The 25,027-nt window shown below is 42.5% G+C and overlaps 1 protein-coding gene across 1 annotated transcript; it reads left to right on the forward strand.

Annotated features, from left to right (window-relative positions):
- Positions 1–375: 375 nt before the first annotated feature.
- Positions 376–21,913, forward strand: LOC115078476 (olfactory receptor 151-like). The gene is made up of 4 exons (XM_029581392.1): positions 376–798; positions 895–1,144; positions 4,881–4,960; positions 20,750–21,913. Exons 1-4 carry the CDS (start codon positions 376–378, stop codon positions 21,698–21,700), a joined length of 1,704 nt encoding a protein of 567 aa, XP_029437252.1. The 3' UTR covers positions 21,701–21,913.
- Positions 21,914–25,027: the final 3,114 nt, after the last annotated feature.

Raw genomic sequence — 25,027 nt, forward strand, 5'->3', positions numbered from 1 at the left:
AATATACCACCTCCATGTCTTACTGCAGCCTGAGTCATTTCGCAAACATTTGTCATATTCATTTATAGACACCTCCAACCTGTGGCACAGTCTCTGACCCCCAGAATAAAGATCTTATAAAGGTCAATGGCTTCCAAACCCGACGCCTTCAAACTTCTACAACTGGGTCATTCTAAAGGTCTTTCCCTCGTCCTTTGAAGGGTAAGATGAACCATGTCTTTCTAAGTTCCTTGTTGTCCACATAATAAATCACTAATTACTTAAACATGGGCCATTTGAAGAAGGCTGAACTTTATGTACTTTCAATTTAGGTAACTGTATGTATCCCTGGGTGGCATCTAGAGTCATAACTCCACTCTTATTTCCCAGAAACCAATGGAAGAAGAAAATGTTACTGCTGTGAAAGAATTCATCATTCTGGGCTTTCCTGAATATCCAGAGCTACAAATCCCCCTTTTCCTTCTGTTCTTACTGATTTACCTGATCATCCTGATGGGGAACCTCACTATTATAGCCCTGACCTGCCTGGACCCTCGCCTGCACACCCCCATGTACTTTTTCCTCTGCAGTTTGTCCTTCCTCGATATCTCCTCCACCTCAGTCACACTCCCCAAATTGCTGGACATCTTACTAAGGAAGAGGCAGAGGATTTCGGCAAATGGGTGCTTTGCACAGGTGTATTTTTTCATAGTTTCAGCATTTGTGGAATTTCTACTGCTGACGGTCATGGCTTATGACCGCTATGTTGCAGTCTGTCACCCCCTGCGCTACGCTGTGATAATGACTCAGAGACTTTGTGTAATGATGGTTACAAGCTTATGGCTTTTTGGGATTCTATGTGGAGTTATATGCATTGCTTTCCTACTGCATTTCTCTTATTGTGGTTCCCATGAGATTAACCATTTCTTCTGTGACCTCTCAGCACTGCTAAAACTCTCCTGCACCAGCACCTCAGACATTGAATTTGTGACTTACATTTTTGGAGGTCTTATAGAATTGCCCAGCATTACCTCAACCCTTGTGTCTTATGTCTACATCATCTCCACCATCCTGAGGATCCGTTCCACCGAGGGGAGACGCAAAGCCTTCTCCACCTGCTCCTCCCACCTCACGGTCGTTATTCTCTTCTATGGGACTCTGATCTGTTCGTATATGCGACCAGCGTCCACGCAATCCCTCACTCAAAATAAACTCTCTGCTGTGTTATATAACGCTTTGATCCCTATGTTCAACCCCATGATTTATAGCCTGAGAAACCAAGAGGTAAAAAAAGCCCTCAAAAAAGCAATTAGTAGAAAATAAGTTTTTAGAAGCTGGTAGATCATCTTTGCCTGTGAGACTGTGAAACCTCCTCATTGCATATAAAGGGCTTCTCCTGGTTTAGTGGGTGACTGCAATGCCCTGCTATATATTATTGGTTTTATACTGAGGATGCACATGTCCCCATGTACAGTGGGTGATATATAATCTATTTTTAATTAGCACTTTTCAACCAGGGCAGAAACTTCCATAGCAGTGATTCAATGCCTCCATCTGTCCTTCTCTCTGGGGGCATCATGATGATTTCCTGACTTGAGGTCAAACTTGGGGTTGAGATAGAGCAGGGTTTTGGTAACCTCCCTATTGAAAATGCCCTCAGTCTGATAATGGTGAGGTAATTTGCAAGATAATGAAATTAGAAAAGTGCTATGATATCCGTGCACCAGCATGGTTTTCCCTACGCGTCTGGTTTATTTTTTTACAAGATTTTTCATAGCTCTCTAAAATTTCCCAAATCTCAGTATCATAAAAGGAATCTTTCCCTCTTAAGAAGTTTCTCTTGAACTTCCCAAAGGACAATCCTCTCACTCTATTCTCTCTCTACAGCAATCCTTCTCTCTTGGACCCTCAGACCTTAAGCACGTCTCTGGATTTCTCCAAGACCCCGAGGGATTCCTTCCTTCCCTGATTCTCAGCCCCCTCCCCAGGACAGGAACAATTCCTTCCTAAGCTTCCTGGCCAGCACTTTCACAACACAGGAATACTCCAGCTACACCCCTTGGTTGGGAGAAAGCATTCCTTCTGACCTTCCCTATGGAGGGATAAGGCCTGCTCTGTGAAGAGATGGCGATTCTTAGACTGAGGATTGCAAAGGACTCCTCCAGACCTCCGAGAGGGAAACCCCTTATGAATACCCTCCCGATGGAGGCGCATTCCTGTCTCCATTAGTCCTTGGGTGGCTACGGTCAACTCCCCCTATGTCACATGAGCAAAGGAGTTTTGTTAAACTCATGACACCTCCCATTGGGGAGCATCAAAGCTCCCTAAACACTTGTACTCTACACGGATATCACTCACAGGGCAGGCTCTATTGAGCTTCACTGATCCTATACAACTGACCCACCAGATCAGGTGGCTCCACCACCAAGGGCCTCCCTTTCATAAAGTTATCAAGGCAGAAAAATCTCTTATCCTCCTAGTAGTAGTGTGCTCTGGAGGTAAGAAAGTAAAACAGTGTTGGGGAGTTTTATTAGATAGATTTAAAGTGGGTAATTTTCTAAGACTTACGTGGAGGTTGTGTGGGTTGTTGTGGTTAGGTGTGTTGGTGGATCATTGGGTGCTGTCGAGAGTGACTACGCCCATGGGGGGGAGCCCGTGAGGAGCCACAGCACTGGCCTAGACTCTTGGAGATACACACAGAGTTCTTTTATTAAAGAGCTGGATGATAGCCACAGGTGGCAGTAGTGAGGCAGTCTGTGGTTGTAGTCTCAGGGACCTCGGCAGAGGGAGCCCTTCTCTCCTTGATGACGTCAGGAGGTTCCGCAGCAGGTCTCCAGCGAGGAGATACTGTGGATGAGACAGACTGAGAGATTAGAGAACTCACTGAGAATAGCTGTTGGTAGGCGTTTCCATCAAATAAGTAGATGATGGTACGGGCACAGTGGCAGAGAGAGCAGGCCCTTAAGGAGCGAGTACCTGTTCCCTGAACAACACCTGAAATAAAGCAAAGGGCCCCTGAGGAGCGGGTACCCAGGTTAGTTGATACCCCGAAGGGCAGAAGGAAAGCTTCCAGCGGCAACACTGAAGCAGTAAAGTAGCGTAGACAGGAGTAGAAGTCCTTGTTAACTCAAAGAGAGCTAGCGGGCAGGAGTTTAAATACCCCTCCCAGAGTGACATCATCGGGGGGGGGGCTGGTCCAGAGTTTCCCGCGCTGGACTCTTTAAAACCTTCCTGGTTTGGCGCGCGCGCGAGCTAGCAGACCACAGGGGGGTGGAGCCAGAAGTCGTGGCGTTCCTGCCACGATGCAAGGCCTGCAGGCCGAAAGAGAGTGCGGTGTGGCGCGGACGAGCGGCCCGTAGTAGCAGGGCACGGCTGCGACTGAGGCAGTAAGCACGTCGGACGCGACTCCCGCAGCCGACGGGCGCAACATGGGTGAGGATGCCTACAAGAACTTCTTACCACCTTAAGGGACTGGCCACAGCTATCTGGTCTGTTCCTCCTTAAGTCCAAACCCAGCAAGGAATTCTGGGTCCAGGGAGGATCCCTTTAGCCTAGCATAAGAAAGCAGGGCCCAAAAGAATTAGAGAGACCCCCCAGGGAGACGGCAGGAAGCCAGTCTATGCTAAAACCTGCTGTGTGTGATGTCTCTGTGCTCTCTGAACTTTAAGGTGAGCTGCATCGTTTGTTTGTTTTGCTTTGAACTTTGGTCACTGTAAATAAACTGAAGAAAAGGAAACAGCCGGAGCCTGCCTCCTTATTCCTTCTGACTGTTTCCAAGCTGCTATCGCCCAGTTTACACATAAGGTGGCAGAGGTGGGATATTCTACCTAAGCGGGAGTTACTGGTATAGAGAGGTGGTCATTTTGAATCGGCTTTGGAAGAGTAAGGAGCTATTTTTCCTGGTCCCCTGCTAAACTGGGCCCCACTAACTCAGCTTTGTGTTTTTCCTGCTTTCAAGCAGATTCTTCTTCCTTCCTTCCCTGGCTGAGAGGATCTGCTTTTAGAGAAGAGAGAGACATTGTGTTAGGATTTTTATTGTTTTTCTCATTCTGAGAAATGCCCTGTATCTTTTGGAGCGGGACAAGTCCCCCCAAATCCAGAGAGCAGGGGCTGGAGACCTGCGAGCTACCCCTCTGCTTCCCAGGGGAATTAAGATCAGGGACGGAGACATTTGGAATTTTCCCCTTTTGGGTAGTCTGGAGGCTTCCCCCCAGCCCTCCCCTCAGAGACGTCACCTCAGAAATGAAAGACGGTGCAGGACGGAGCATCAGGATCCGGATCTCCACCCCGAAGGGACCAGGACACAGGCTGTGGGCAAGAGACAGAACTCCGGACGCAGGTAGGAGTTTCCTGTGCCCTTGGGGTTCCCCTGCACCCGGGGCTGTTTGTACACTGATGAGGGGAAACGTGGAGGGCTCCCCCCCCCCCCCAGGAACCAGGGAGATGGACGCCAGCACGCCAGCGGAGAGACTTAAGCACAGTAATCAGCTCCAATGTGCAGTTTCAGTTGTGGAACTGTGACCGACGTTTTGGAAATAATCAGTAAATGTTATCTGAGCACCCTGTCTGGGTCCAGCCTGTCTCTCGCTGAGGGAACTATAGTACCAGAGAGAGATGCACACACTTATGGAGATGCACTCCATCATCTGGCTCAAGGAGGATGACCTTGCCCTCACCCCGGGATCTGCAGAGAGAGGGAACATGATGGAGAGAGTAACCCTGAAGAACAAATACATTTATGGTCCTAGGAGAAACAGCAAACCCCCAAACAAAAGGGTTACAGCACACAGAGGGCAATCTGAGGGCGTGCCGAGGAGGGGTTTGGAAGGTCACACGCACTTACATATCTTATAAAGGGAGAACTTTCGTACGTCTTCAAACACGCATGCATGCTCTTACAGCTGCTGAGCAAATTGCGGAAATTAAATCTGACGTTTGTCAGCGGGATCTGGAGCAAGAGGTGGAGGGTGTGGACGAACTGGTGAGGATCTGGATTAACTGGTGAAGGCGTCTGCAAACTGGAGCTTGGAAGAGCACGTGCAGGTATTTTCATAAGAGATATGCACCGGGGCAGGAGGTTTCGACCCGAGCAGCGGACCCCGCCCTTGGAGCTCCGAAGAGGAAGGTAAGGGCCCGGTCGCGAGACTTGAGATCGGGACCGCAACAGCCGCTGGTGAATTTTCCACGGGAAGCTCCCTGCGAGGTTTCCCTTTGAACATCTGGGGCCCACGGAGACCTTGCTCCCAACCTCACAACAGATGCAAAGTGTCCATGGAAAGCATTGCTTGGGGATTTAAAACAAACCCACTTTCTTATTCCCACCCTAACCTGGGAGGGCCCTAGGACAGGGTTAGGAAGCCTCGATGGATCTTATTGTGCATATTTATAATGGCTCCAGTATTCAGAACTTGGCTGGATAAGCAGGATTTATAGCTGCGTTGCTGCACTGCTTAATTTCCCAGCTAAGTTAGCTGGATAAGTGTATCCAGCTAACACGTTGAGCCACAGTGGCTGAATATTGTCCTCAATGCATGTGGTTATGTATTTATTTCTTTTCTTTGTTTGTTCTAAATCGCATTGGATGGTCTTTTCATGAGCCAGATAGGCAGTATGTAAACTCTAGATTAAGTTACAGCATTCCTGAGCCCATCCCTCTCTAGCACAGGCAAAAGCACCCGCACTGTAACCCAGCACCCTCGCTTGAGCTGTAACCCAGCACCCTCGCTTGAGCTGTAACCCAGCACACTCGCTTGAGCTGTAACCCAGCACCCTCGCTTGAGCTGTAACCCAGCACCCTCGCTTGAGCTGTAACCCAGCACCCTCGCTTGAGCTGTAACCCAGCACCCTCGCTTGAGCTGTAACCCAGCACACTCACTTGAGCGGCCATCTCTGGTTCATCCAGAGATCACCAATGCGGCTCACACCGAACAGAAAATAAGAAATAAGTATTTAATCAAATAGCTCCATCCAGCCACTTTCATCCATTTCAATGCAGTGAGATGCATTTAATAATATCCTTCTCCAAGCCTTGGGGACACCTGATCCAAATCTGAGTACAAAAAACCTGTGCAAGTGTCCAAAATATTACACCAAACATTTTATAAGCAACTGCGAGAATGAGGGGGCCAGCACAGCATTAACATGGGGAAGCCATATTCCAACACATGATTCAGAATTATTTCATAATGACATCGTTAATTTTCCATAAACTAACCTTTCCCATCCTTTAGGGATCTAGTACATGTAATCTGGGAATAGAGCCACTGCCTTTGTTTAACGTTGCATCACAAATTCTACCATGAACACAAAGCAGAGCTCCCCGGCGGGGATTGGATAGTTTGGGCTTCAGACGTCCTTCCCCACAGGGACCATTGCTGACTGTATATACTTCTGTTAGTGCATCCTGCCGAGGTTGGAGCTGGTGCAGGACACTCCACTAGAGCGTGCGAGGGCTCGTGCCCACGACGAGTCATCGCTGATCGAAGGCAGAAGGATGGACAGGGAATGAAGGTGAGGAGCATGTGTGTGACATTTATTATGTGCACGTGAAGGGTTCTCACCTTACTAAAATTTACATTAAGGAGGGGTAAAAGAGTTTCATTACGAAAGTTCACAATGCAGAGCAAACAGGTGCGGGTGAAGGTTGCAGATCCCTTCCCCAAACCACTTACAATGTAATGAAAAAACTATTGACAGAGGAAAGACATAGGGAAGGAACTGCAGCGCTGATGTGGGGGCACTGGGCAGTGTGTGATGGATGCAGAGGAGAGAGAGGAGAGGGCTCTAGATCTTCTTCTCATGTCCATCCACTAAGCTCACATTTCTTTCCACTGCAAGCACATATCAGCACTTGTTAAATTGGACAGTGAATGAGAGCTGATCAAATTTGCGGAGGACACAAAATTATTCAAAGTTTTTAAATAACAAGAGGATTGTGAGAAATTGCAAGAGGACCTTGTAAAACTGATAGACTGGGCATCCAAATAGCAAATGAAATTAAATGTGGACAAGTGCAAAGTGATGCATTAGGGAAGAGAAACACAAATTATAGCTACAAAATGCAAGGCTCCACATTAGGAGTCACCACTCAGGAAAAGGATCTAGGTGTCATCATGGAAAATACATTGAAATCTTCTGCTCAGCGTGCAGCAGCAGCCAAGAAAGCAAAGAGAATGCTGGGGATTATTAGGAAAGGAACGGAGAATAAAACAGAGAATATCATAATGCCTCTGTATCACTCCATGGTGTGACCTCATCTTGTGTTCATATATCATACACAAACAGAATGCTGGGGATTATTAGGAAAGGACTGGAGAATAAAACAGAGAATATCATAATGCCTCTGTATCACTCCATGGTGCATCCTCATCTTGTGTTCATATATCATACACAAACAGAATGCTGGGGATTATTAGGAAAGGAATGGAGAATAAAACAGAGAATATCATAATGCCTCTGTATCACTCCATGGTGCGACCTCATCTTGTGTTCATATATCATACACAAACAGAATGCTGGGGATTATTAGGAAAGGAATGGAGAATAAAACAGAGAATATCATAATGCCTCTGTATCACTCCATGGTGCGACCTCATCTTGTGTTCATATATCATACACAAACAGAATGCTGGGGATTATTAGGAAAGGAATGGAGAATAAAACAGAGAATATCCTAATGCCTCTGTATCACTCCATGGTGCGACCTCATCTTGTGTTCATATATCATACACAAAGAGAATGCTGGGGATTATTAGGAAAGGAATGGAGAATAAAACAGAGAATATCATAATGTCTCTGTATCACTCCATGGTGCATCCTCATCTTGTGTTCATATATCATACACAAACAGAATGCTGGGGATTATTAGGAAAGGAATGGAGAATAAAACAGAGAATATCATAATGCCTCTGTATCGCTCCATGGTGCATCCTCATCTTGTGTTCATATATCATACACAAACAGAATACTAGGGATTATTAGGAAAGGAATGGAGAATAAAACAGAGAATATCATAATGCCTCTGTATCACTCCATGGTGCATCCTCATCTTGTGTTCATATATCATACACAAACAGAATGCTGGGTATTATTAGGAAAGGAATGGAGAATAAAACAGAGAATATCATAATGTCTCTGTATCACTCCATGGTGCATCCTCATCTTGTGTTCATATATCATACACAAACAGAATGCTGGGGATTATTAGGAAAGGAATGGAGAATAAAACAGAGAATATCATAATGTCTCTGTATCACTCCATGGTGCATCCTCATCTTGTGTTCATATATCATACACAAACAGAATGCTGGGGATTATTAGGAAAGGAATAGAGAATAAAACAGAGAATATCATAATGTCTCTGTATCACTCCATGGTGCGACTTCATCTCGAGTATTGTGCACAGTTCTGGTCACCACATCTCAAGAAAGATATAGCAGATTTAGAAAAGTACAGAAAAGGGTGACCAAGATTATAAAGGGGATGGAACAATTCCCTTATGAGGAAAGGCTGAAGAGGTTAGGACTCTTCAGCTTGGAGAAGAGACGCTGAGGGGAGATATGATAGAGGTCTATAAAATAATGAGTGGAATGGAACAAGTAAACCTGAATCAGTTGTTTACTCTTTCAAAAAGTACAAAGACCGGGACACACACAATGAAGTTACTGGATTATACATTTATAACTAATAAGAGAAGATATTTCTTTACTCAAATCAATATTAAGCTCTGGAATTCATTGTCAGAAGATGTGGTGAAAGCTTTTAGTGTAGCTGCATTTAAGAAATGTTTGGACAAGTTCCTGTAGGAAAATGGCATTAACCATTATTAAGGTAGAGTTGCAGAAACCTACTGCTTATTCTTCGGATAAGCAACTTGGGATCACTCAGGTACTTGTTACCTGGCTTGGCCACTGTTGGAAACGGGATACTGAGCTTGATGGACCTTTGGTCTGACCCCGTACGGCGAGCCTTATGGTCTCCTGACACAGTAAAATCCTGCAGTTTGGAGGGGCCATCTTCAATCAATGGGCGTCCCAAAAGGGCTTTACTTGATAAAGATTTTCTGATGACCCCTGAATACTGAGACAGCATTTGGAGGTGGAGAGAAAAGTGTTTGATGAGGAGGAGATCCAAAGGTGACAAAGAAGGAGGACTTAAGGCATGAAGGAAAGAGGGCAGACGGGTGTGAAGACTGAGCTCTGAGCAGTTTAGTTTAATGAGACTTGATTATCAAAGCGGTTTACAAGTTAAAATAAAAAATTCATAATCACATCGTTAAATCATAAATGTCATGAAACAATAACTGTAAACACAAATAAAATTAACATAATATATTCAGAAATCACATAAAACAATTTAGAGGCGATGTTCATATAGAAAACTTGATTTAAAAATTAAGCCTTTACAATTTCACGGGACTTAAAATAATTGGATTCTGACTGAATATCATGAGGTTGCAGAGTAGTGCTGCTTGGAGGGAAGACGTTGAATGCCTTGTTGCCTCCATCATAATATGAAATAGGACCATCGATAGATCTCTCTCAGAAGACCGTAATGCCCTAGTGGGGCGGTAATAACTTAAACTGAATTGTCACTGATGCCTCCAAAGGAGTTTAGAAACCATGTAGAGTAGTTTGGAATTGATCTGAAATAAAAATTGAAGCCAATGATGCTTTTCAACACAAAAGATACTTTATGCGATCGTACGTCTGCAGACTGAAGTCGCAATATTTTGTAACAACTGAAATGGTTTTGTCAAGCTAACAGGACATCCTAGGGAAAGGTTATTACAGTAATCCAGATGGGGAAAAACCAAGACAGACACTAATGTTCAAAGGTCACAATCAACGAATTACTTGCAAAAAGAAAGTGCAGGAACAACAGATGAAACTTAGAATCAGTGGGGGTAATTTTCAGAAGGAGCTGCCCATGTATCTGTAACTACTATAACAATTTTCCAAAGCCCACTTACTGGAGTAAATGCTTTTTAAAATCAGGCCCAATGTGATCACCCACAGAGGTCGCAATTCTTTTTTTCAGAGGAATGGCCACACCATCCATTTTAGGGCATATTCTACGGGTTGATTCAGTTTACAGATCCACAGTGTTTCTGATTTGTCTGGGCAACATGATCTAAGCAATTACTGAAATGAAACAAATTCTCCATGGACCCTGAATGTCATCCAGATAGAAAAAATGTACTACAACTCAGATTTTGAATCATAGTACTAGCCAATAGTGCAAGAAAAAGGTTGCATGATAATTGTGCCAGAACAGATGCCTAAGAGACTCCCCAAGTTAAAAATGCAGTTCTGGGAAAGTAATGCCTCAACTAACTTTAAAAGACTGGTTTATTAAGTAAGAGGCAAAGCAGGCCAAAAGAGTTTCTGTAAATCCTAATTCTGATAATCTTATTAATGACAGTTTATGGAAGGTGGAAAGGGGTACAGGAAGAGATGAGGGCTGAAACGCATGGTGGGACAGTGGCATGCAGGACTAGGAAGGAAAGTTTTAGGCACATGATAGCTCGGGAAAGACGAAGCCTCAGACCTGGAACGACTTTCAGACGGGCCATACTGGCGAGGAGTGACACCCCCTTATAGATGGTTCCCCTCGTTAAGGTGGAAAATATTTTGGGTCTGAGCTAGTGATTTGGGTCTTGGTTTATTCAGAAAAAAAAGTCATATTTTGGCAGGGTAGAAGCTTGAATCATTTTTTCTTAATGTTGATAAATATAGATTAGAAATAGTTGTCCTGTCCCTTCTTACTTACGCACTTTCTCTTCCACACTGGTAAGGTCTCGTAAGGTCTTCCAAGGTCACATTGTCTGCACTGTGTGTGCTCCTCTTGTAATGAGTGGCATCGGTGTGAGCCCTTGTGCTGTGGGGTAATAGGCAAACCCATGAGGCCTACGATGACAGCTGAGCTTCACCTATACCAGTCGCCTTCCCCAAAGGGTTGAACCCTTGGGTTCTGGCAGCCAACAGGGCTTTGGTGGGTCCTTCAGGTGGTCATGTAATTAAGAGTCTGAGGGCATGCATGGGTCAAGACAGACAACAGACTTGAGGAGTCGGGGAAGGGTCAAGGTTGTGTCAGGCTGTGGATAAATGTGGTCAGGTCCAGGCAAGAGGTCAAGTCCAGGCTATGGGCAATCATAATCAGGTCCAGGCAAGAGGTCAAGTCCAGGCTATGGGCAATCATAGTCAGGTCCAAGCAAGAGGTCAAGTCCAGGCTATGGGCAATCATAGTCAGGTCCAGGCAAGAGGTCAAGTCCAGGCTATGGGCAATCATAGTCAGGTCCAAGCTATGGGAAATCTGATATATGGGCAGGCTAATATGAAGACTCTGGCTCAGACTTTGCTTTTCCAGAATCCTTTGCTGTCTTGGCTAATTCAAACTGCTGGCATACAAGGAACTCAGACTGACCTGAGCTTGAATGGCTTCTGGGAGACATCTGGAATGAATTCAGACCTAGCCAGATATGATGGAGGGTCATGAGGTCACAACGAACGCATGGACCAAGCCATGTTCTCACAGACTACTGTCTCAACTAAGGGGCCCAGTGTAACTGTAGATCCCCATGAGATGAGGAGTCTGATCAAAGGACTGGCATGAGTGACAGAACAAAGAACAACTAAGAACTACTAGAATAATTGACAGCCATCATCAGAGATGTGGATATCTGCTAGGCCTAATTGGATCTCAATATGGGAGGCAGGACCAGGGAATCTTAGACATAGGTTGTCTGTTTTGGACACAGGACACATGGTACCTGATACTCTATGCAGTCCTATTAGGGATCATTGTATGTTTTACCTATAAAAAAAAAGTCAGCACTCACTGACAAACGCTGAGACATGCAGGGAGAGCCTTAATAAAAAAACATGAGGCTCCTACTCTATGTCTCCCTGGAGGCTCGTGTGTGAGCTGCTGGCAGCTCAGACCCAATCCTCGTTTCTGAACAGATTGGCTTAGTCCAAAGAAAGTTTTCCCAGATCAAGAGGTCTGGATGTGTGATTATTCGGAATTGATACCCGGCTCTAGTCCGACAAATATAGTTATTCCCAGAAGATTTTCTGGATGGCTGATTAGTCAGCAGTAATTCCCGGAAGAGATGTTCATCCTTGCTTCAGTAAAAGACAGATCTGTGAGTATTTATTTTCAACTTAGTACGCTAGATCTCCTTTGGCCATTTGTAAATAAAAGTGCCCTATTTAGTTTGATTTTGCTGTGGGGTTGTTTAGATTATTTGTAGTATACTTAATGGTAACTTATTCAGCATGTTTCAGGTTCATTTAGTGTTCAGTAAACTTTCAGTAAACAGAGGATTAAACAGCAACAGTCATTTCTTTGTCCTGGGAAGCATGGCTGGGCAGTTTGCCGACCCAGTTTCAAGTTACAAGTGCCAGGACACTGGGAGCTGCTGAGCAGGAGAAAGAGGGAATTAAGTAAATTTCAAAGGTGTTTGTGTGTAAACATAGACACAGTGGGTAAGTTTGAAAGTTATAATTAGCCTGAAGAGGAGTTACGGTTATGGAGACATGTGTTGCTTTCTACAGACAGAAGATTTTAGTTAGTGGATTGTTTACAAAAGTTTGGTTTCATCTGCTCTCTCTTGATGGAAGGTAAAAATGGCTTTGCCGGAGCAGTAGAATTCCTTTATGTAAAGCAGAGAGAGAGAGAGCAAGTGAAGAAAAAAAAGTGGTGCTTTTAAATTGCATTACGGGAGTCCTCTTTGGATACTGTAGTTTTTAGCTGTCTGTTGTTCCATGTGATTAGAGGTACAAAGATGCAAATTTATTTCAGTCCGTGAGATTTATTTCTATAAGTTCATACATGAGTTTGCTTTGGAGTTAAAGCGTGATTGATTTTAGGTAATTGAGGTGCTTATCTTAGCTGCATGTGTAAATTCGTCCTTTATTTTCATTTACTTTTTGTTGAATTTTTCTTTCGTTACTGACTATGACCATGCTACTATATTTAGTATTTAAAGTGTCCCTACTGTATTATAGAAGAAATCCTAATTTACTATGCTGGCAGTGAGGTATGAAGGGATATTTGACTCAATTGCTGCAGTTCATTAAACAGACAAGGGAATCTTTCGGTTTTATGCTGTCTTTCTTCCCCTCATGAGAGCACAGCGATGTGTGATTTAACCCCTGCTTGGTACAAGGAATCTTAAATTCACAGCCTGTTGTCATGATAGTGTGTATTAAAAGTTGTATGTTGCTCATAGTTTCATTTTAGTTTTTACAACTGTGTTATTCATGAGAGTCTATTGTGAAGTGATTCTAGAACAACGTGAACTGTTTTTCATTTATGAGAAATTCTGGATTTGCATCTAGTAAGAAAGCATTTCGCTGTTTATCCAGTGGCATTTTCTATTCCCTGCATTGCATTATGCTTGTGAAAAACTGTGTTTATTTAAAGCAACAGGGAGATTCCATTTTACTGAATCAGGGAATGCAGAACGTGAAATGTTATTACTGGAAGTTGTTTGAAAGTACGCAGAAGTGAATCTGATGGCATGAGTGGTGACATGGTGATATTAAAGAGAGAATTGAGATTTATTTTTATGCTGGATGCGGGTGTGTAAAGTGCTTTGTCAGTATAGTAATTATGCATTACAGTGTCAAGGTTGGCGGGAGATTTGGAATGTTTTTGTTCGAGTAGAGGGAAAAAAAATGTGAGTCAGTTGCATTAAAAAAAAAAAAACCAAAAACCCTCACCATGGGTTTGCTTTTAAAATGCTTTGCTGAGCTTTCTTGTAGTGAGCACTTTTGTTTTATGGTTTTGGTAAGTTAGAAAGAACTAATATGCATGAACTCTATGCTGCAGTATTTGTTAATTAAAGAACTTATGTTATATTCTAATGATGATAGATATCTCTCAGTTTTGCTTATACCTCACTAGATTCAAATTTTTGGAAGAGGGATGGTGGAGCTTCGTAAGCCGGTGTTTGGAAAAAAAAAAAAAAAGGAAATCCCTCATATACAGTTTTAGATCTTAGCTAATGCATACTAATGGAGGGCACAGTAGGGAATTAATTGCTTTCTAGTATAACAAGATTTTTGTGTCCCACTAAAAGAGGTTGTAGATTTGTAAATGGAAGTAGCTCTTATCACAGGGGAAGGTGCCTCCTAGAGGTGGAATGCTAGAGACAGGAAAGTAGCTTTATGACTGCGTTTTGCTGAATTAAGGTATATCAGACTGCTAAGTTTTAAGGAAACTGTAATGTTACTTTTAAATTTAATTTTAATCATTATATTAATTGTCATATGCTAGATTTCTTTCCAGGGTAAGAAGAAACACAGCACATCTTTCTCTGTCCCATGGGAGATGACGAATATAGTTTTTTTGCCAGTTTGATTACTTTTCATTTTTAAATAGATCTATTTTAATTTTAATCCTGATTTTTTGTTTTATTCTTGGATCGATCCCATTATTTTTAATCTTTTTAAGTACTTTTTCCTAATTTTTATTTTTATTTTGAGCTCAAATGTTTGTTAACTGTTGTCTGTTATGTGTTACTTGTGTGATGCTGAGATTGAAGAATGAATGAAGGCATGCCTTTATGTAACTAGTTCAGTGAAATATATGTTTTTATGAAACATATGGGTATTTAATTTGTCTGTGGTTTGGACTATTGCATGCTGCTTTGAAATAATGTGGGAATGTTATGCAGATCAAATGCAGGGAGTTCATGAAATGATGGAATTTTCTTATTGATTAATTTGATTTCTTCTGCTTTTATATTAGGCTTTAATCCATCCCATATGTATCTCACTTAATAATGAGTTAAAAGGCTCTGCTTCATGTCAGGAAAATGCACCCTGAGAGAACTGTATACGCACTGATTTCAGAAATCATCCTTTGCCACAGAAGTCATCATGCATCTGCATTATATGGACTGAAATGCTTACAATTTATACCTGATCTTTATGTTGTTTCTTGTTCTATAGGAGTGGCTTTATTTAGAATCTAGGTCCTTTTGTTCTCTGAGGTTTCTGATATGCAATAACAGATTGCCACTAACCTTATTCTTTATGACATTCCTAGTTAATATCTGGTTATGTATCTATCTGCAACTGCCATTGCTTAGGTTCTTAAGTTAATGACATTGTCTGAAGTGATGCCATTTTTATTAGTTTGTACATTCCAAGTTTTGTAGCATTTTCCAGTCTTAGAATTTTTAATACTTATATGCATTTCATTGCTGAATCAGCTAAATGATTATGTAATATGTCTTTTTTTAACCTTTGTCTATGAAAGCTGCTTTGATCACACTACTCAAATACAATATCCCACTGCTTGCCTTTTTTAGAGTGAGATATGTCTCAGTGTGGATCAAATGCTTTCTTGAATTCCTTATTCTTTGACTATCTGGTTTTTCTCTGGATCTTCCTTTTCTTATGGGTGTATTCTGTGGTTTCAGTGATAACTCAAGGTTCGAGAGGGATATATATTTATATATATATATATTTCTGCCATACCAGCATATGTTAAATCCATGCTATTCTATTTGCTGTAAGCTATTTCTAGCATTCTCTGGCTGGACGTACTGTTGGTGCCTCTGCACAAGTTGTCTTATTTTATTCTTTCTTCTGCAGCCTGCACCTATGGTAATCACTTTGCTGGTCTTTAATATCTCAATATCCTATTCCCGTTTTACTCTGATTTCTTCTCTGTAACTCTTTTTGAACATTTCTTCCTGTAACACTACCTAATAGGTTTTACCTAGAGTTTGTTTACACCCTCTCACTAGTGTTTCTTGGTAGTGTGGCCTTTGGTGCTTATTATGAGATTATCCTCTTTGAAAAAAAAAATGCACCCCTTATACATGATGCTCACTGTCATAGGGATATGAAACTATTCTATTCCTGTATCTTCTGTTATAATAACTTCTCATTCTCCTTTCTATCTTTATGCTGGTTCTAACCCTAATATGTGGCCATTTGCCTTAGAAAATACTACATGTGATTTCAAACATCTTCCCTACATTGCTATTTAATGTCTTCCTTCTTTTTCTTTGTCCATTACAACGGACTGTCTCTTATTACTTTCTCTATACCCTTTAAGAATGAAGTCTTCCTTCTACCAATTGTTTAGTTGTTTACACTATTCTTCTGATACTTATGTAATGTAAATTGAAGCTTAAGACTAATGTTATGATAATCTAGTTTTATTTGCAATTCAACGACAGAGCTGACTGACTTTTATTGTAACTTCAGCCTTAATGCTGCCATTTGCTAACTGAAGACTGCTTGAATCTGTGAGTATCATGTACCTAATTTACGGTTCTAGAGGGACACATGCTTGACACACCCAACACAACCCAAAGGTTAGTGGCTAGAACACACCTATAGGCCTATTTGCCCTAGACTGTCTGCTGTCATCATCTCTGCTGCTTTGCTGTGCCACCTTTGCCATTTGACATGGCACAAGAGGTAAATGATATATAGGCAGCCTAATATGAAGACTTTAGCTCAGACTTTGCTTATCCAGAATCCTTTGCTGCCTTGGCTTAACTCAAACTGCTGGCATAAAAGGAACTCAGACTGACCCGAGCTTGAATGGCTTCTGGGAGACATCTGGAATGAATTCAGACCTAGCCAGATATGATGGAGGGTCATGAGGTCACAACGAACACATGGACCAAGCCATGTTCTCACAGACTACTGTCTCGACTAAGGGGCCCAGTGTAACTGTAGATCTCCATGAGATTAGGAGTCTGATCAAAGGACTGGCACGAGTGACAGAACAAAGAACAACTAAGAACTACTAGGATAATTGACAGCCATCATCAGACATGTGGGTATCTGCTAGGCCTAATTGGATCTCAATATGGGAGGTGGGACCAGGGAATCTTAGACATAGGTTGTCTGATTTGGACACAGGACATGTGGTACCTGATACTCTATGCCAGTGATGGCTAACCTATGACACGCGTGTCAGAGGTGACACGCCGAGCCGTTTTTGCTGACACGCCTAGCGTTTCGGGACTATCGATTTTTTTTTTTTTTTTATTGGCTGTGCCGAGCCTTTTTTTTTTTTTTTCCGGCTGCGCCAACCCTTTAAAATTAGTTTTTTAGTTTTTTAGTATCCCTCCAGCCCCCCCACCCCCCCCAATGCCCCCGGGCGCAGGGAGGCGCAGCGACAGGCAGGGCCGTGGTGAGGCTCACTTCACCACAGCCCAAAGAAAAAGATCGTGTTGAACGCGCTGATGCTCCGCCTCCTTCCTGCCTGTGCGGCCCCGGAAGTAAACGTTGCCGGAGCCGCGTGGGCAGGAAGGAGGAGAAGCATCAGTGCGTGCAGAAGAGGAGCATCGCTTGCGCTTATGGGCAGCCGCGAATCTCAAATCACAGCGGCCCGAGAAGAGGAAGAAGCCCGGTAGCAGGGCCGCTGCAGAGCCCATCCTGCGCGACCCGCGAAGAGGAGGCCCAGAGGTGAGAGAGAGGCTGAGGGTCTGTGTGTGTGCGCGCGTGTATGAGATGAGTTGAGAGATTGTGTGTGAGAGTGAGGACCTGAATGTTTGCAGAGACTGCATGTGCTTGAGCAAGACAGCATGTGGGAGTGAGAGAGAGCCTGTGTGTGTGAGAGTTAGACAGCATGTGCCAGTGAGAGCCTGTGTGTGTGAGAGAGAGAGCATGTGACAGTAAGAGCCTGTGCTTGAGCAAGACAGCATGTGGGAGTGAGAGAGAGCCTGTGTGTGTGATAGAGAGAGAAATGCATGTGAGAATGAGAACCTGACTGTGTGTTTGAGGGAAGAAGATGGAGAGAAAAGAAACAGAAAAAAAGACAATATAAAAGGAATTGGCAAAAAAAAAATAAAAATAAGAAAGGGAAGGTGGAAAAAATAAGAAAGGGAAGGTGGAAAAAAAAAAAGCCTGTGACCAATCAATTAGAAAACTAAGATCAGACAGCGAAGGTTAAAAAAAATATATATATTTTTAGTGATTGGCACATGTAATCTTTGGGAATGTGCAAGAATAGTAACATCCCCAATAGTCACGTGGCAGCAGTGACAGTGGCAGCAGAAGAATGAGAGAGGTTCCGAGGTTGCTGGCAAAAGAGAGGGGGGTCTGCCTTTAGTGTGTGCATGTGAATGAATGGGACTCTGTCTCGGGGTGTATGTGTGTGAATGCATAGGTGCCTGCCTGGGGGTCTGTGTTGAATTGGTGCCTGCCTGGGGGTCTGTGTGTGTGACAATGAATTGGTGCCTGCCTGGAGGATGGAGCGGGAGTGGTGTGAAAATGAATGGGAGCCTGCCTGGGTGTGTGTGTTTATGTGTATGTGAGGGAGCCAGTGAGTGTGAGAGCATGAGTGTGTATGAGAAAATCCAGGGGAGTAAGAGTTTGTGTGGGAGGGGGGGTGGAGGGGAAGAGAGTGTTTTAATTGAAGATTTAGCTGACGAAATTCAGCAACAAAAAAGTCACTAAGCAGGCAAGGTAAAGAATTATTTGTTTTTGCTTTATTAATAAATACAGTACATATATTAAAATTATAACTTGTTATTAATTAGAGCTACAAATATCACAATTATGGATTTTTCTAGAAGTGACACACCACTCGAGTTATGCTCGGCTTTTTTATGAATTTTGACACACTGAGCTCAAAAGGTTGGCCATCACTGCTCTATGCAGTCCTATTAGGGATCATTGTATGTTTTACCTATAAAAAAAAGTCAGCACTCACTGACAAACGCTGAGACACGCAGGGAAAGCCTTAATAAAAAAAACATGAGGCTCCCACTCTATGTCTGCCTGAGGTATCCTGATTACTTTTATATGCCATAATAAACAGAAATTAGTTCTGATTAAACTTGGTACTGGACCTCTGTATTATTGGAGCAGCACAGTTAAGCTGCTTCTAATGGTGTTGCCACTTAACAAATCGTAATCAGGTCCAGGCAAGAGTTCAGATCCAGGCTATGGGCATTCATAGTCAGGTCCAGGCAAGAGGTCAGGTACAGGCTATGGGCAATCATAGTCAGGTCCAGGCAAGAGGATTGCAAACTGGCTAAAAGACAGGAAACAGAGAGTAGGATTAAATGGACAATTTTCTCAGTGGAAGGGAGTAGACAGTGAAATGCCTCAGGGATCTGTATTGGGACACTTACTTTTCAATATATTTATAAATGATCTGGAAAGAAATATGACGAGTGAGATAATCAAATTTGCAGATGACACAAAATAGTTAAATCACAAGCAGATTGTGATAAATTGCAGGAACACCTTGTGAGACTGGAAAATTGGGCATCCAAATGGCAGATGAAATTTAATTTGGATAAGTGCAAGGTGGTGCATATAGGGAAAAATAACCCATGCTATAATTACACAATGTTGAGTTCCATATTAGGTGCTACAACCCAAGAAAGAGATCTAGGTGTCAAAGTGGATAACACATTGAAATCGTCGGTTCAGTGTGCTGAGGCAGTCAAAAAAGCAAACAGAATGTTGGGAATTATTAGAAAGGGAATGGTGAATAAAACGGAAAATGTCATAATGCCTCTGTATCGCTCCATGGTGAGACCGCACCTTGAATACTGTGTACAATTCTGGTCGCCGCATCTCAAAAAAAATATAATTGCGATGGAGAAGGTACAGAGAAGGGCAACCAAAATGATAAAGGGGATGGAACAGCTCCCCTATGAGGAAAGACTAAAGAGGATAGGACTTTTCAGCTTGGAGAAGAGACGACTGAGGGGGGATATGATAGAGCTGTTTAAAATCATGAGAGGTCTAGAACGGGTAGATGTGAATCGGTTATTTACTCTTTCAGATAGTAGAAAGACTAGGGGGCACTCCATGAAGTTAGCATGGGGCACATTTAAAACTAATCGGAGAAAGTTCTTTTTTACTCAACGCTCAATTGAACTCTGGAATTTGTTGCCAGAGGATGTGGTTAGTGCAGTTGGTGTAGCTGTGTTTAGGGAGGGATTGGATGGGTTCTTGGAGGAGAAGTCCATCACCTAGAGAAGTCCATCACCTAGAGAATAGCCACTGCCATTAGCAATGGTAACATGGAATAGACTTAGTTTTTGGGTACTTGCCAGGTTCTTGTGGCCTGGATTGGCCACTGTTGGAAGCAGGATGCTGGGCTTGATGGACCTTGGTCTGACCCACTATGGCATTTTCTTATGTTAAATGCTTTTTAAATCAGGCCCTAAGTGAACTTTTGAAAATTGCAACAGGTTATACCATTGAATTGTCCATAGGATTTACTCCCATAAGTGCACTTTATGTGAGTAAATGGCTTCTGAAAATTGCTACAATAGTTTTGTTACCTTTACGAGCTTAACTCTTTTGAAAACTATCCCCTTAGTAAATTAGGTCCTCTATACATTAATGCATGCATTGCCTTCATTATGATGCTCTCTACTGTTGCCCTATTATATTTTTACCCTCTTAGCAGTAAAAATACATCTCCGTTTATTATTACAGCCCCCATATGCCAATGTCCCAGCGTTAATCATTTAAAGAAATCCCCAACTTGTGACACAATATCTGAACAAAGAATATTGATCTTATACAGGTCAATGGCTTTCAAAACAGATACCTTCAAACTTCTATTATTGGTTCATTCTAATGTCTTTATCCTTTGAAGGGTAAGATGAACCAGATCTCGTTAAGCTCCTTGCTGGCTACATAATTTATCACTAAGTAAATACCTAAATGTGGACCATTGATGAATGCTGAACTTTACAGATTTTCAATTCAGGTAACTGTATGTGTCTCTGGGTGACAGCTCATAGGTCTTCCTTATTTCCCAGAATCCCATGGAAGAGGAAAATCTCACCACAGTGACAGAATTCATCATTCTGGGGTTTCCTGAATTTCCAGACCTGCAAATTCCCCTTTTCCTTCTGTTCTTACTGATTTACCTGATCATCCTGACGGGGAACCTCACTATTATAGCCCTGACGTGCCTGGACCCTCGCCTGCATACCCCCATGTACTTTTTCCTCTGTAACTTGTCCTTTCTCGATATCTCCTCCACCTCTGTCACTCTCCCCAAACTGCTGGATATCTTTTTAAGGAAGAGGCAACATATTTCACTAATTGGATGTTTTACACAGCTGTACTTTTTCATCTTTTCCGAATTTGTAGAATTTATTCTGCTCACGGTCATGGCTTATGACCGCTATGTCGCGGTATGTCATCCCCTGCGCTACGCTGTGATAATGACTCAGAGACTCTGTGTGCTGACGGTTGCAGCCTTATGGCTTTTTGGGATTCTGTATTCAGTTACATACATTGCCTTACTACTATGTTTTTCTTACTGTGGGTCCAATGAGATTAACCATTTCTTCTGTGATCTCTCAGCACTGCTCAAACTGTCCTGCACCAGCACCTCCACTGTTGAATGCATGGTTTACATCATTGGAGCTTCTCTAGGACTGCCCTGCATTATCTCAACCTTTGTATCTTATTTCTACATCATTTCCAGCATCCTGAGGATTCGTTCCACTGAGGGGAGACACAAAGCCTTCTCCACCTGCTCCTCCCACCTCACGGTCGTTATTCTCTTCTATGGGACTACGCTCTGTTCATATATGAGACCAACATCCACACAGTCCCTTAATCAAAATAAGCTTTTTGCAGTGTTATATAATGCTTTGATCCCCATGTTTAACCCCATGATTTATAGCCTGAGAAACCAAGAGGTAAAAAAAGCTCTAAGAAAAACAATTAGTAGAAAAGACATTTTTAGAGGCTGGTAGACCACTTTCTTTGCCTGTGATTGTAAATCCTGCTAGATGACCAAGAGATAGAGAGAAATACACCGTGCCTATAAAGAACAACTCCAGGTTAAATGGGTGATTGCAATTTCCTACAATAAATTAATAATTGGGTTGGTACTAAGGGCAACCAAAATTCAAGACCAAAATGGCTTGTAATGTTTTTGTCCATAGCACTTTTCAACCAGGGCAGAATGTGCCACAGCTGTGATTCAGTCTATCCATCTGTCTTGGGACAATCATGACTTCCATGATGATTTACCGACTGAGGTTAAACCTGGGAGTGAGATAGATTCATTTACAAAACCTCTCTCTATTGAAAATGACCTCAGTCTGATCATGAGGTCATTTGCAATGGGATGAAATTAGAAAAGTGCTATGATATCCATGCATGAGCATGCCTTTCCCTACGAATCTTATTTTTAATAAGACTTTCATAGCTCTCCAAAAATTTCCCAGTGGTGCACGGTGCATTCAAATTTCAGTATCATAAAAGGATTATAAGTGCAGCCTGTATCCCAATCTGGACACAGGCATGGGGGGCGGGGGCAAAAGCAGGTCCCAAGACCTCTCTGGATCTCCCATTCATGGAGGGAGGGGTCAGAAATCTCTTTCAAGGCCTTCAGGGTTTTCTATCCTCTTTGGGCTCTTCCTCCATCCCAGGCACATCAAGCACCACACTGACACACAGCTGTGGCTCAAATCTTTATTTATTTCGACATTTTATTTACCATTGTTCCATGTATAGATCACAACAGTTTACAAAGTGACATTCATAGTTCTAACACAACAAACAGATAATGATTGGTTATATTCATAGGCAGGCACTAGTATCTAGCAAGTTAAATATTAATATGTACTAGAAAATGTATCTAGGACATAGGCAGAGAGTACGGGTAATTAAAATGCGATGATAGTTTTCACATCTTAGTCAGTGGGCTGTTCTGAGGATCTTGCATTCTCTCATTTGATTTTTTTCTTCATGTTTCGATTATCATCTTTTGTCATTCTTGTCTTTGTGGCTCTGTATATTCTGATGTTTTAAGTTAGATTATATGCATTTTTGAATAGCCATGTTTTTAATTCGCCTTTAAATCTCTATCTGGTAAAATACATGGCGTCTCAGGCAAATAATTCTCTAGCTATGGTCCCGCTATGGAAAACACGCAATCTCTTATGTGTGTCAGATATGTGCTCTGTGTCGTGGGTTTAGTCAATAGTCCTTTATTTTGAGATCTTAGTGTTCGCTGAGGATTGTAAGGTTTTAGTGTCACTCTTAACAGGCCAGAGTTATTGGAATGAATTCTGGATTGTATTCGTAACCAGTGCAGTGCCATCAGCGAGGGTGAAATGTGATCACATTTCCCCAATCCTAGTAACGATCTTGCTGCAGCATTTTGTAATAGTTGCAGTGGTTTTAGGTGACTTGCTGAAAGAGTAGTAAGGAGTTACAGTAGTCAGGGTTTGAGAAGATTAGGGTTTGCAATACAGTAAAGAAATCTGCAAAGATTAATAATGGTTTCAGCTGATGTAGTGTACGTAACCTGTCTTTATTAAATTTATTGATGTGCTTTTTCATTGTGAGGTTCTGATCTATCTGAACTCCTAAGGGATTAATCTGAAGATCACCTAGGTCTAGGGCAGGTGGTTTAACTATTGATGTGTTTCTACTCAGCCAAATGACTTCAGTCTTTTTAGGGTTTAGTGTCAGTTTAAGTTGCGATAGTTCTTGTTAAATTGCTTTCATATAGGTAGAGAGTATCAAAGCTGGTGAGAGTGGGATCTAAAAAACTGTATGCCATCAGCATACAAGAAGAAGTTTATACCAAGATTCATCAGTAATTTACACAGTGGGTAGTGTTGATGAGAGGGCTGAGCCTCGGTTCCAGTTGCTAAGGCTGGGTAGGCCGTTCTCCCTGTTCTTCTCCACTGCCGATCTGAAGTGGACGATGGTGGTGGTGGTGGTGGGAAGTCGGTGGGACTGCCTGCCTGGCACTGGCGTCTTCCCATGGGCCTTTCCTGGGGAGTGCCAAACCTCCCTAAACACCCCTACTCCACACTGACGATCACTCACAGGGGCAGGGTCTGTTAAGATCACGGATTCAACCCTACTGACTCACCAGATCTGTCGACATCAAGGTGGCCCCCACCACCAAGGAGCAAATTTGAGCCTCCCTGACATAAGGCTGTCAAGACAGAAAAAAAAAAAAAAGTGTTATACTCCTAGTGGGGAGCTCTGGAGATAAGGTAAAATTGTGCTGGGGAGATTTACTCAATAGACTTTAAAAAGGGGGCCGTTTTCAAAGACTTACATGGGGGTTGTGTGCTTAAAATTGGCATAAACATAAGTAAGTAGCCTTTGTGTTGTGGTGAGAATTGTTAGGAGAGCAAGAGTACCCGCTGCAGTGTGGAAAGCTATGCACATACAAAGAGGAAATTTTGCGGGTGTACCAGAGCGGGGTTTGGAAGTTCGCACATTTTCATGTATTTATTTATGCAAAGGCTTCTATTCCACTCCCTCCATTCACAGACCATTTGATGTGGATTACTACAAATCAATAAAACACAGAAATAATACTATAAAATAAGTAAAATGCATAATCTAAACATAAAAAACAATCATCAAACATGCATGCATGCTCTTACACCCGCTAATCAAATTGCGGATATTAAATTTGACTTCTGTTTGTCTGCAGTTTTTTGGGGGGGAGGGTGTGGGTGAACTGGTGGAGATCTCAGCGAACTGGTGCATAGAAGTATGCACACAGGTAAGTATTGCTGATAGTGATGTCAGTACCCAGCGACTATTTTATGGATGATATAGAGAAAGCAAAGATCCTCAAAGCAGCAAGAGATGCAATCGGAGACCATGAAACTGCGGCAGGAAGATACAGAAATAGTCTCGGTTACATTGGCCCGATTCAGAAGCGTTTCCAAGCGCACCTTGATCTGCTGCCTCCGAAGGTTACAGCCTAGGAACTCCAGAAGGTGCCATGCAAGTAATAAGAAGGAGCATCAGCAGTAAAGCGGAGAGACCGAGATCATTCCCAACCCTCCCTGGCTTACAAATGAGGTATTCACATAATAAATGCATTTGGAGAAACTACCCCCGTATGCATTTCATAAACGAGAGATGCGCATACGTCAGCTAGCTTTATAAAACACTTGCCTCCCTGCATAAACAGAGGGTTATTATTCACACATTATTTAATGTGTAAAACATATGTTCATACTTTTATAAAATAGGGGTATAAACTATGGAAGTCCCTGTATTAAAAATGTGCATGTATTGAAACATATGCATGCACT

The sequence above is a fragment of the Rhinatrema bivittatum genome, chromosome 16 (genome assembly GCF_901001135.1).
Source record: "Rhinatrema bivittatum chromosome 16, aRhiBiv1.1, whole genome shotgun sequence".
Classification (NCBI taxonomy): Eukaryota; Metazoa; Chordata; class Amphibia; order Gymnophiona; family Rhinatrematidae; genus Rhinatrema; species Rhinatrema bivittatum.

Coding starts and splice junctions, on each gene's coding strand:
- LOC115078476 (XM_029581392.1), top strand. CDS start 376: ATGGAAGAAGAAAATGTTACTGCTGTGAAAGAATTCATCATTCTGGGC. Junction 1,145..4,880: donor CTTCTATGGGACTCTGATCT/GTTCGTATATGC, acceptor ATGCTCTTACAG/CTGCTGAGCAAATTGCGGAA. Junction 4,961..20,749: donor TGGAGGGTGTGGACGAACTG/GTGAGGATCTGG, acceptor CTTATTTCCCAG/AATCCCATGGAAGAGGAAAA.